The 13,344-nt window shown below is 44.4% G+C and overlaps 1 protein-coding gene across 6 annotated transcripts in view; it reads left to right on the plus strand.

The window, feature by feature from the left end:
* Positions 1–13,344, plus strand: part of LOC116950464 (ephrin type-B receptor 2-like) — a 140,735-nt gene that overhangs the window by 92,083 nt on the left and 35,308 nt on the right. For 3 of the 6 annotated variants that reach the window (XM_076072932.1, XM_076072934.1, XM_032968237.2), the window contains 4 exons: positions 4,560–4,668; positions 7,849–7,937; positions 9,221–9,343; positions 10,456–10,703. In XM_076072932.1, the coding sequence (XP_075929047.1) occupies positions 4,560–4,668; positions 7,849–7,937; positions 9,221–9,343; positions 10,456–10,703 (569 nt within the window). The remainder of the gene's footprint in view (positions 1–4,559; positions 4,669–7,848; positions 7,938–9,220; positions 9,344–10,455; positions 10,704–13,344) is intronic. The other 3 variants (XM_076072933.1, XM_032968238.2, XM_032968241.2) reach the window with 1 other exon arrangement.

Raw genomic sequence — 13,344 nt, forward strand, 5'->3', positions numbered from 1 at the left:
GTTGAGTCATAATGCTCTTGGCGGGCATTGTGGGGAGCCTTGCTCATAAGCCTGCCTGAGTCATTCGCGTTTGTCATCTCTGTCTGAGTTGACCGATAGACGGTAGGCTTGAAATAAAGTTCAACGTTTGTCTAAAGCGTTCAGGAGATTACAACCGATGTGGGATAGTCAACAAGTCCGTCCGACTTGCGTCAACAAATGTCCCCGCACCCATTGAATTTTGAACCGTTCCTCACTCGCTTGCGCCCAGCAATGGATGTTTATTAATAGCATCCCACGATAGTTTGAGCAAGAGGACTCTTTGAACATCTATTTGAATTGCCGTTAAATCAACCTTGTCTGCTGCTTGGTAATGACACCTTATGCATGGCAGTAGGAAATGAACACGTACAACAGGTACAATTTCGGATTCAAATGTATTTTTTTTCGCAATTTCTGAGCACAGGCACAATATGCTCAAAAGTATCCAGCGGCCAGCAACAAATAACATTCCCATAGTTGTAGGTAGATAAGAGTTTAACAATTTCTTGAATTGAGCAAGCTTATGAGTACTCGTGGGGGGGGCGGGGGGGCGGAAGAGACAATCACAGGGAATACCAGAGTTGATCAGCGTGGAGTTGATAATACACATAAGCAACAATAATACAAACAATATATGTGAGCTCATGCCAGCTAATGTTATACACATACTCCAAGTCCGTGTTCCCAAAACTTCCTTGGACCACCCAGCTCCCCCACATCCCTCGTGACAAAACGCACTCACTTCTCTCTCTAAATACCAGGAATACAAAATTATTCATATTGCCGGAACAAAAAAAAACTCAGCAGCTATCAGGTTTTAGTTGGGGGTCATTTAGATGTTAGGGCTAGGGTAGTTTAATCAGGAAAGTTTACCTCTTTGTTTTGATTAACTATCACGAGTAAAACATCCACTAACGTGATTTGAGGCTTTCGTGACTGCAGGAATCCATACTCTTTGGTTCTTTCGGTAAAGTCACGTGGTTAGAAATAAATTAAAATAATGTATTTCTTACCGTAAGAACCAAAGAGTATTCATTAGCGTTCGAAACACACGGCCTGAACGTCACTTGTCATTGCGCAAATCAACCTGCATTTGGATCGCAACCCAGCCGGCCTCATCGAGAAAAATCGAGGGCCACCGCACTCTGATAATCACCGCCCCATGCAGTTGTGTCCGTTTCGAGGCTCTTACAGCAATGCCCAGTGTGTGGTATGGCCACATGCAGACAATGACAACATTCATCACGATTAAAACAACACAGAGAGAGAGAGCGCACTCCATGTGTTGTTGATGCAGACACAGATTAGTCCGGTTGCTTTTATTTATTTGACCAAGGCTGGAGTTCTTTGAGCTCAATATGTCTCTCTTTTTTGTTGCAAGTAAGATGTGTGTGTGTGTGTATAAACACATAAATACTTGGACAGAGAAAAACGAACAGATGTTTACTTTTTGCTTGCCATCGCAAAGGTTATCTTCTCCGAGTTGATGTTAAATTCCACATGCTCCGCAGTCTTAACACTGTCAGAACCTTCGCAGCCATAGTCACAGTGGAGTGCTCGACATTCTACTTTTGTTGAATTCCAAAGGCGCTCGTACAACTGTCCCAGCAGCCCCTGATTCCTCTGCATCCGTAGCATCAGTTCACTGGTCACTCGGTGAGCAGCTAATTACTTAGTGACCAGTAATTAATGATTCCCATCGAGTCTTGCAATGACAACCTTTTGAAGCAACATAGTTAAAGATAGACAAAGATCCCCCGTGTAGCCTTAACAGACTATAGGGGCAAGTGCTGTTAGCGAGCACCTATGAAGGCCGGAACGGTACACGAGGGGGTACTCATTTGAGGCTGAGTTGACCTAGGGGAGGCTCGGGACCGGTTCGGATAATCGTCACTGGTGTTGGCCGTGAGCGGGAATCGAACCCGTGTCGCTGGGTTCATAGCACAGCACGCTAACTGCCACACTATCGCTCCCCAACATAGACACACACACACATGCACATGGAAAATCAACAATTAAATATATAAGCAAAACGCCATTTTGTATCTGAACATTTAAATACAGATATATTTTTATCATCCCCATCATCCAAATGGCTTGCCAGACCAATATTATTTGGCAGCCGTTTGTTGCAGCATGTATGACATTCTGAGTCTCATCAGCAGAGTGAGGCTTGTGAAACATATTGTGCTGAGAAGTTGAATACAATTGGGAGACTAAACCACAGACTTGCTACTGCTGCGGTGGTGTTTCTATACAAATGCTGAGGTACGGTACATTCAGGATGCATAACTGAAGCCATAAACACGAGTTAAATGTTGAAAATAATTATCCGTGAGCATATGTAGAGAGAGAGAGAGAGCAATTATAACAATGTTTAGTTGCTACATTACTTTGGAAACACGAGCTAAATGAAGTGTTTTATCTCAGCAGATGTGAGGGACGAACAAACCTCCGAATTGTACATTCTTTTTGGAACATCGTTAACTTTTAAAGTATTTTTTTCATGAATTCACAATTCCTGGCAAAACACACTTTTTTTTTGCTGCTTGGATGAGGATGCTTGCGAATGCACGCACGCACACCGTTGAAGTACACGCACACCGTGCATGTACTTCAACGTACACATCGTGGGTCGTCTCGCGTACTTAAAACATCGTACAACCCATTTTCTGTCTCTCGTAAAACATTGCCAAGATTGGGCGATGTCGTAACCAACATGCACAGGCGCACTGCACACGCACATGGATATATAGATAAGGGCTGTGCTTTTAGTGAGCACCTGTGTACCACGTTTCAAAAAAGGCAAAGAATTGTGTAAGCAAAAAAAATGCAAATATCGCCCATTTGGCCTCCTAGGCTTTTGGAGAAATATAGGCTGGGTTGCGTGATCAAGTTGAGGTCCATAACGGCCACTCGCGATGTTTGTTCACCATACACAAAGGTTATCATTTCAGAGTCGACCAAAGAGCGGCCCCTGTAGCCAGTTCGGATATCAGTCATCACTGATGCCAGCCGTGAGCGAGAATCAAACGTGTGGGTCGAGCGGTCCACAGGGCAGTACACGAACCCTGCTTTAATGCCACACCACGCAAATACACACCCACAGTACACATGAGGTAAAGGCAAATATTCACCCATGCACACTTTAACAGACTGGTGGGATACATGCCTGTACGTGAGCATATATTAAGACTGGCATGACACATTGTTTCCCCCGTGCTGATGTTGACACATCGTATCAGGAACTCATTTAAAGCAGAGTCAACATATGGGTGGCCCGCCCAGATAATCACCGCTGATGATAGCTGTGAATATGAATCAAACTCAGGCTGCTGGGTTCATAGAACGGTACTCTAACCACAACACCACTGTTTCCCACAACGCAACAGACACACCTGCGCACGCACACACATACGCAATCTAGCTAAATGAAGAAGTTGTTTCCCCAGGTCCCATCGCCTGCGGTCTCTTACTCTGTGAGCGTGCAATGTTGGAGCCTCTAGAGAGACCGAACTTTTGCAATAGGCTCATTCACGGCACTGCTGACAGAGGGAAGCACCATGCTTTCATTCAGGCGAGCAGGTTGAAGCTGCATTGTTCTGGTGACCCGTATCAACAAAGAGGGCCTTTTAAGTGACATAATTGTCCTCATTGTAACATTCAGGGAGGTGGGCTCCCACCTGTAATGATGCACCACAGAGACCATCAGGGGTTGGTAGGTCACCTACGGATTTCGAGGCACCACATAGTATTTGATAAATGACAAGGTCTCCAGTGAACTCTTGCAGGGGGGGATTTTATCGTTACCTAGTATATTTAAATCAAATAATTTTGTTTGTTTCATTACGAATGGTGTACACCCACTAGCACTGGCGCTGTGATTGGAGCATTTGACGTACAATTAGGCAAATTGTGTGTCCACATGACTTACAAGCATGGGCTCTGGACTATCATCGCTTGATAAAAAAAAAATCTATGACTGGCCTCTGCCATGTGAATTTTTAATTTCCACGATTGTCTCTGGGCCATTATTGGAGATGAGCAACACCCCATTGCTCACTTGGCCTCAGATACATTTTGGTGACTTGAAGCCCAACTTTTGTGTACTGAATATTGTTTTGTAATATTGATTGGATCAACATCCCAATTAGGAATGTGTAAACTATGGCAAGACTCATCAAGCCCTCCTTAGGTAAATAAATACTTTAATAACAGCAATGGGGGAAGGCCTCCCCCCAGAGCATATCGATCATGGAGGTTATTTGTCCAGACATTCGCCGAGTAGGTCAGTGTAAGCCCGTGGAGGGTACGATGGTGCCCAGGATCGGCTCGAATTGAACTCCCACTCTCATGCCCAACACACAGTTGGCCGGCAAATCGAACTCGGGTCGTCGTGTGTCGAAGCGCAGTGATCTCTCCGCTGCCGAAATAAAAACCACTCGCCAATAAAGCCTCGCGCTGCGTTCACTTGTCTGTTGCTGCGCGCGACCAGCATTCTACCGTCGCCACTCACCGCCGCTCGTCTTCCTTTGCAGGTAGCTACCCAGAAAGGCTGAAAGAACAGCTGCCACTCATAGCCGGCTCTGCAGCTGCCACCATTGTGTTCATTGTTGCAGTGGTCGTCATCGCCATAGTCTACTGCAGGTAACGTGCCGCTCTCATTCATCCATTCAATGCGGGATCATTGGTGTGGCCCTGCAATTGGTCAACAGCGTTAAAATCCTTGTCTTTGTATGCACGTATGTTGGATCTTCTATCGCACCGTATGTAGCCAACCGTCCTAATCACAGTTGCGTAGGAATGCTGATCTTCTTTTGCACCGTATTTAGCCAACCGTGATAATCATAGGTATTTGAGTCGCGTTTAATAGGTGTCTCGAAAATAAGCATAACTCCATGCGAGGTCATAATTTGGCCTGTGGAGATAACGGGACCTGCCCTTGTAATGTGGAGTTAGCATCACTGGCAAAAAAACTGTGGAAATTATTGCTGCCCATTGCTCTTCAAAGAATGTAAACCCTTTGACCTTTTGACACGGGCTATAAACAATAAGCTTCCACATATTTTTCTATACATGGTGGGATTTTTTTGAGTGTTTTATTACCCACACGCCGAATAGACATTGCAAAGGATTGGGTTTTTTTCCCCCTCTTGTAAGATCTGTGTGGACCATGACTTTGTTCACTCGTACGGTAAGTTTGCTGCGCAATTATCATTCTCGATCCAGTATTGGTTGAGCTTTCGCCTCCACAGCATAGTGGACATGTAAACTAAAACATAATACATTCGGAATTCGACAAGTTTTTGCACGATTGTAAAAAAAAAAAATCTCTGAAGGATACCGCAGACCTCCTCTTAGCATTTCTACAAAGATCTAGTTCGGTTTCCCATGGAGTACCGAGAAAACGATAAAGGTAATTTAATTATGCACAAACCCTTTCCATTAGACTTGTCACTCACTCTCTAAGTGTGGGTTTCCATCGTGTAAGCAGCTTGCTCCAACAACGAGCACGTTTCCATTGGCACAAGGCGGGATTCTGGCTCTTCGCCAAGCTGCGTGATATCATAAAATAAAGGCAACCTTTCTCGCCACGTCAAATTACGTCAACCGGCCGTGTCTTCTTAGCCAGAGTCTGGATGCTCGCTCGGTACAATCGCCCGTCGCTTCTCTGTGTTTAAAGGGTGTCATCATTTGAAATGTTCGTTACAGTGATTGGATGGGAAGCTCAAGAGGGTCAGTTTCTGTATCGGGGCACTGAGCCAGTAGCTTGGAGGTCCTTGGGTTGTGAATCCCAGCTTAATTTTATGGATGTTGTCTACATATATGGTACATGTTCTCAAGAATGAGGATTCTCTTGGCTCAGTCACAGTGATTGAATGATAATAAACCGTACCGCCTGCCTTACGGGTGTTTGCATTTCATTTGGCAGCAGCTCGCCGGGAGTAGTAAACAGTGTCAGAGACGGATCAAAAATTACATGTAAGGTCACACGTGTGCATTTGAAGGAAAATACTTCAGCAGCACAAACAATAGACATTCTTTGAGCGAGACACTAATTCCTGGAGTGTCTGCCTCTAGAAATGTGCTCAACATTGAGCCAACCCGTCTCTATTTTCAAACAAGTGATAGGTGTATGGATATTTCCATCAATGCTTATTTGAGCGGGGAGAGAGATGCTCTAAATTTTACTTTTAGCAGTTGAATTATATTTATTTGATGGCTCACTTCATCACGGAGCAAAGGGGATACGTTTTGGCATTCAATAATTGCCGTTTAGCCAAAAAGGGAAGAAAAAAAAACCGAGAGAATATTTATAAACACTCTTGCCATCAAAGAACATCTGTTTTTCAATCCTCCCAAGGGCGAACAAGTGAAGTAATGCCAAATTGATGAGGTTGCTTCCGGGTCTGGCTGCGAATGAATGTCCGGTGTTGAAAAAGCACAAAGAAAAACAACAAAGGGGAGTGATACGTTCCCAACACCAACCCATACCTCCGCAGTCAGGCACCCCCGCACCGCACGGCGTGCGGACCACAGCCTTTGCATGGCGGTGCAAATAAAATGGCAGCGATTCGATTGGGGTTGACGTTACCGCGCTCCCCCCCTCCAGGAGGCAGGCAGAGGGGAGCGGCGTTTGTCCGAGGGGTTATTGTCGGCCGGTTTTAATGCAAATGGGTTCAGCGATGGCCTAGTGGTTTCACCGGTCCAACGGGATGAAGGCCTGACGCTTGTAATCGCTCTCGTTGAGCGATCGACGCCACGTGGTGCTGCTCGCTTTGCGGCGCCGTGTGTGGGTTGCGAGAGGGGGCTGTGTGCCGTGCGGTGCTTTCCTAATTGGAAAAAGAAATGGGAATGGAGATTCTCTCGTAACTGGAAACATGCATGTTGCCATCTGCAGGTATCTATTGGTCTACAGCAACCTGCTTTGAGCTCACTTGACGTGACAATAAATCGGTGCTTAATCTTTCGTAGCAAACCTCTTACGTGCTACTGCGTAGGGATTTGCAGTTGCGTCATATAGCCCTCCAATGTGTCTTCGGCTTGTACCCCGTATCGTTCAGCGCGATATCTGACATTTTGCTCCAGTTGCTGGGAGCCTCTTCTGGAACTGAACGTTCAGTTTGACATTTGTCGGACATTGTGCCAAACAACACGCCGTACAACCCGAAAACGCACCGGAGAGCGACATATCTTATGCATCACCTGTGATGTCTTTGCATATTGTATTGTACGATACGTACGTACATATTTTTGGCCGTCACTGTGCATCTTTTGTCCATTCGTACGTAAGTGCATCCGCGAGGCAGCGTGTCTGTCCGTGCACTTGCACGTGCGTTATGATGAGCTGTTTTAATTCTGTGGACGACTTTATTTCTTATTGAATTAAAGCAGCCTCTGTCAATCACGCTGCACAGTGTGGGCCCAGCTAAAAGCCCTTAAGTGTTCAGCCGCTCTCAAAAACGCCCGCCCTACGGACGTTGGTGCGGTGCGTTTTGGCTACAGGGAAATGTGAACTACGCACATCTGTTGCGATATCCCCCCCGAGGATTTCGAGCTGGGGCCTGAATAACTTTGTTTGCGGATGGCATCAGACGTAAAATTTTCATAAATGTAAAGTTCTCCCCGGCCTCTCCCTCTCCTTGGTAGCAGTTAGAATTACCGTGCGAAAATATTCCCTGATGAGCGCATGGAATTCTGTCCGTGGCAAGACCACTGACCATTCGCTCCTCGGCAAAGCTAAAAAATTACAAGGAAAAACGATTTGACTGCCGCGACATGTTAATATTTTCGGCTGATAAACGGACGTTTCATTTCGTTGAACAGGAAACGCAGTTACGGACGACCCGATCCAGAATACACAGACAAGCTGCAGCAGTATCACACTGGCCACTGTGAGTATATTGAATTTAAAGGTTTGTACCCAAAACTTTAATTATAACTGAAACCATGTCCCAGTGTTAGTGGCCATTCACTCATTTCAAGTAATGCATGGATTTCCAAATGTGAGTTTTTTGTGTGTGGAATATTATTTTCCTGTTTTTATTTTACTTAACATTCATTGGGCACCGAATATATATATTATTGTAAGGTTCTTTAAACATGTCCCTGATGAAGCCAGAACCACAGAAGAATGCTTCAGCTTCTGTTATGACCCAAAACATAATGCGACTCATTAATGCGGATGCATTTCTCTCCACTCTCCAGTTTGGCTATTTGTTTTATGTAATAACACTTTTGATCACGACTTCACAATAAATAATACCTTGACAAAGGAAAGATGCAAATGAGTATTATTCACATAGCAAGTGTAACTTCCACAAGATGTGCAGCTGTTCACATAATGGCCACATATGTGCATTAATTCCTTTCCCACGTGCTGGCAAAGGGGCAGCTGCTATAAGGAGCACCCATAAAAAAAATGTGAAACAAGTATGTGAAGCCTAATGCTGCATAACTTTCATGTAACACATAGCCCTGCTGACTCTAATGCAGCATATTTGACATTGTTTTTAACATTAATGCGTTGTATGGGGTGGAGACTGAGGCACTTGAACCCTGAAGGCGTTACAGACGTGACTGTGTACATCTCCCAGTTGATGTATGAGGCTGCTCTAGAGTGCACAGCGTTTTCTGTAGGCGTTTCATTTTCCTAATCTTATGACATTTCACCCTATTTATTTCCCTTTTACCAAGAGCCATTGACAGAGCCTGAAGTTTTGAACGTACATTCTTGGTGCATTTGAAACTACAGTTGGCTCTCGGCAGTTCTTTTCGTGAATTTCATGATATATAGACTCTTCAATTGGTTACGGTTTGAGCTTAAGTTGTTACCTTATAAGTTCTAAATGTAAAAAAAATGCACTGTTCTTGGCAATGCCTCGACATGCTTCAAACGTACCGCAACTATAGCCCTTGCCATTATACACTCTATCTCCTTTGCCTGCATGGAATAAATGACAAAAAGATAGCTTGGCTTGCTGACCTCTGCGAAACCTGGAGAAAAAAAAAACTAAATCCACATTTTAAAACCACCCTATCACGCCATCACCTTGTCACAGAAATCATTCCCATTTTTTGCTGTTCACATCTGCAATCAAACACTTTGGCATTTTCCCCTTCTTTGCACTCTTTTCTATGACCTGTGCTTGAAATATTTTTTTTGAGTTCCTTTTAATTTGCCGTCCGCTCCGTACAGCCACTCCAGGAATGAAGATGTACATTGATCCCTTCACGTATGAAGATCCGAATGAAGCCATCCGTGAATTTGCCCGCGAGATAGATATATCCTGCGTGACGATTGAGCAAGTCATCGGCTCGGGTAAGCCACGGCTGGTCACATCATTTGTGGAGCTTCAAGCGTGCGCGCGCATTGCAGATAAATGGCCTACTCCGAGGCTGTGCATTCGCGTAGCTGTCCTAGCGTTCCCGCTATTTTACGTGCAGCGCAGATAGATACACAATGCTCATTGGCGGCATAGTGGTTCGAGCGCTCCGCTCAAGATGTGCTGCATGGGAGGCATAGTATGAATAATAAATTACGATGGTGATGGTGAAGATTGCCCCCTTCAAATCCGGGTTTTTAGGAGTTAACTGGAGTTCTTGTGAAAAAAAAAAAATTACCTCTTTGGGAAGTCAACAGGAGTTGTGATATTGCCTCCACTGAACCAACAGCCTATCCACGGTTGGCTACGTGCAATGCGATAGAAGTTTTACATACACACGTACATTTGAGCAGTGTGAGACACTGTGACTTTGCTTTGTCTTTGACCCGCATACGCAGACAGCACCACTTGCTCGTTTGCTCTTGCTCGCTGACGCAAGTGGCCAGACATGTCACTTTGCCGTATTGACTGCCGCTTGATGTGGTACTGCTGCTGCTGCTGCTGCCGCCACTATTGCTGCTGTCGCTTCCACCACCACTATAGCTATTGGGGCGGTGGCGCGGCCCAGCGGTAGCGCATTTGCCGCCTGTTGCAGAGGTTCACGGTCCGAGCCCAGCAGCTGCCCTGGTACTATTAAACATACATGCAGGGTCTGCTACACAGTGAATCACAGAGATCCTATTGATGTTACCATAATAAGAGTAGGCCATGTGTGCCGGTATTATGCTCCAAATTTGCCAAGTATATATCTAAAACACGACTCGCAAATTTAGTCAAAGGGGGAATACATTTTAGCATTGCCCCCTTTCGGCAGATTTTGCCCATTTTCAGGGCAGTGTTCACAAACACTTTGTACCACGTAGGGACAGCTGTCACTGGCGGGTCCCCTTAGCCATGCCGTAGCGGGGCATTGAGATGAGATGTAATGCCAAGTCGTCGCTCGATGCTGCTGGGTTGAGGCGGGGGGGGGGGGGAGATTTAAAACGAGCGGCCGGATGCCAGGCAAAAACCCTGTTGAGCCATTGCCGCTGTCTTCCCCCCCCGGCAGGCGAGTTCGGCGAGGTGTGTCGTGGCAGGCTGCGCATGCCGGGCAAGCGGGAGATGTACGTGGCCATCAAGACCCTCAAGTCCGCCTACACCGAGAAGCAGCGGCGAGACTTCCTCAGCGAGGCGAGCATCATGGGCCAGTTCGACCACCCCAACATCATCCGCCTGGAGGGGGTGGTCACCAAGAGCAGGCCCGTGATGATCGTCACCGAGTTCATGGAGAACGGATCGCTCGACTCGTTCCTTCGAGTAAGACCCCCCACTCGGTAGACAAGCCGACAATGAGTTCCCCCCCCCCCCCGTCATATATATATCTATATCTCTGTCTTTATCTATCCACGTGTTGCCCGCGGCCTCTACAACTGTTGTATCGCTTATCAATGTGGTTTTGGGTCTTGGACGGTCTTCCTTCCGATATCCGGAAGCCACTGGAGCTATGCGTTTTTAAACTGATTTCTTTCAAGCTGCTTTTTCATACTCTTTGGTTCTTTCGGTAAAGTCACGTAGGTAGAAAAATAATAGATCACGACGTTTCGATCGCAACACAAGCAAATCGTCATCAGGTGGGACAACCACAACAAGAAAAAAAAACTGCTGAAGTGTTGTCCTTCTCCCGCACCCGCAATTGGCGTTATTGGCTACGCACGGTGCGAAAGAAGCTCGGCAAGATGAAGTTGTGCTGCGTGCTGTTCGGCACGACATCACTGTTTTACACCACGTGGTTTGTGGCTTCTTCGGCACATGGTGCTGAACAACACGCAGTAAACGGTGAAACCAGAAAGGACGTCGGAGAGATGTAGAGCGCCGCTGTGAAAACCTCCGTAGTGAATGGTATCGCTCATTGGGCCAGTCGTAGCGACGCGACGTTGTAATCCAGTGCTTTGCAAGTGGGCTTGGTGGGTCATGCCTGTACCAAAACATCTTGAATGCGCATGATGTTGTCAGATCTCAGAAGCTCGGTGGAATTGAGCCCGGTCAGTGCTTAGACCGGAGATTGCTTGGCAATTCCAGGTGGCCTGAAGATTTCAGTGCTTTGTTAATGTGCGTGGATTTTCACTCAGAACTCTGGATCCCTCCACTTGCCTAATGTTCACTACTTCAATTGACCAAAGACCCCAATGTGGAAAGCATGTCTGAAGAAAATGTTTGGGATTCCTGAAGGATTTGTTGGATTATAAAGGGTGGTTATTGAAGTATTATACATTTTTTTTTTAGAGAACAGGGCAAATTAATTTTTGCAGGGCCTTTTGTGCACCAATGGCTTTGTTGGTTCAAGAGCGAAATAACTATTTGATTTTTTTATTTGTTATAGTTTAATATTTTTTTAAATACTCGTGCGGTGGATAGAGTGCCTATTTTCCAGTTGGAAGGTCATGAGTTGAATTTGGCTTGAAGGTCAACTCATCATACATCTTTGGTCAGATAAAATAAATGCTCCTATTTAAGAATTCAACGACGGTTTTCTTTTATGGAGATACCTGTCCCTGTCACAGAAAGGTGGAGTGTGTGATTGTTTTCACAGCAGTGCCAATGGAGGTGATTACCACTCCAATTTTTATTTAAGTCAAGTGGCAGTGTAACCTTTTGCACCACTTCTGATTTATTTTGTAAGATAATTACGTTGATGGCTATCTATAATATAATGCAATGGTATCATTAACGGTATTGTGGAAATCTAAACACGCGTTTTGTTTATGCTAAACCCAAGCATGATGGCATGTTTGGTTTCCTATTTTGCAATAAAAAAAATGTGCTCGCTTATCCAAGGTCGGGACATACATTTGGCCAGAACACTGTTTAAGTAATAACATCAACTTATTATTCATATCTGCTGATTATATGTGGCATGTCTAAAATAATGGGTGAGGTTTTCACTGTTACTGGCTATGCCTGATTAAACAACGAGTGACCTCCATCTATGCATTTCACTTGAATGGTGAATTATCTTGTCATATCCACACGTCTCGGGAAACATCTTGTTAGCTCGGACAGTAAAAAAAAAGAGAGATTTAAAATAATAATGATAATGTCAGCCTACACAGTAACTTTACCAGAGTATGCATCACATTATAAATGATGTGCTCAATGAAAGTAACTTGTTATTGAGCTCGGGTATGATGATAAAATTATGAAGGTATGAGAAATGCAGGAATTAAATGTGCTAAAATGTAATGCAAACCGAAACATTATATAGGGAGGCACACAATGAACATTGTTATTCTCTTTCTGTGATTAAACTCATTTCCCACTAAATAATTTTATTTCTCCTTTACGAAACAAATAAAAAAAAATAACTTCCAACGAAGCAACAAAAACAATCGCCCGATATTGAACGTACGATTTTGAACTAAATTCTAAATGGATTGTAAAGTGGGTCATGGTTATATACATTTATTTAATATTTTTAATTGTGAAACAACATGTGTTAATTCCAGAAAAGCAATGTCCTGCAATGTTAACTCTTGAGGTTTAATGGATGACAAATGAACACGTCAGTTGAGTATTTGGTAACAATGTATCCCTACCATTGTTGCCATATGGGCTGCACGCATTGCCTAACTTGACAATGCTTAGGCTTTTGATTTAAAGCTTTTGTGACTACAGTAATTAATATTATTAGCTCTTTCGGTAAAGTCACGTTGAAGGGAAACAATAAAATAATAAAATATATATAAAACAATACAATTTCCCACGACGTTTCGACCATAACACAAACGGTCATCATCAGGTGTTTCTTGCCATTGGTTTTTCACACCTGATGATGACCGTTTGCGTAATGGTCGAAACGTCGTGATAATTTTTATTGTTTTATATATTTTATAATTTTATTGTTTCCCTTCAACGTGACTTTACCGAAAGAGCTAAGAATGTAATGCTTAGGCTGCAATGG

The sequence above is a fragment of the Petromyzon marinus genome, chromosome 39 (genome assembly GCF_048934315.1).
Source record: "Petromyzon marinus isolate PM22_M1 ecotype Great Lakes invasive population chromosome 39, UKy_Petmar_22M1.pri1.0, whole genome shotgun sequence".
Lineage (NCBI taxonomy): Eukaryota > Metazoa > Chordata > Hyperoartia > Petromyzontiformes > Petromyzontidae > Petromyzon > Petromyzon marinus.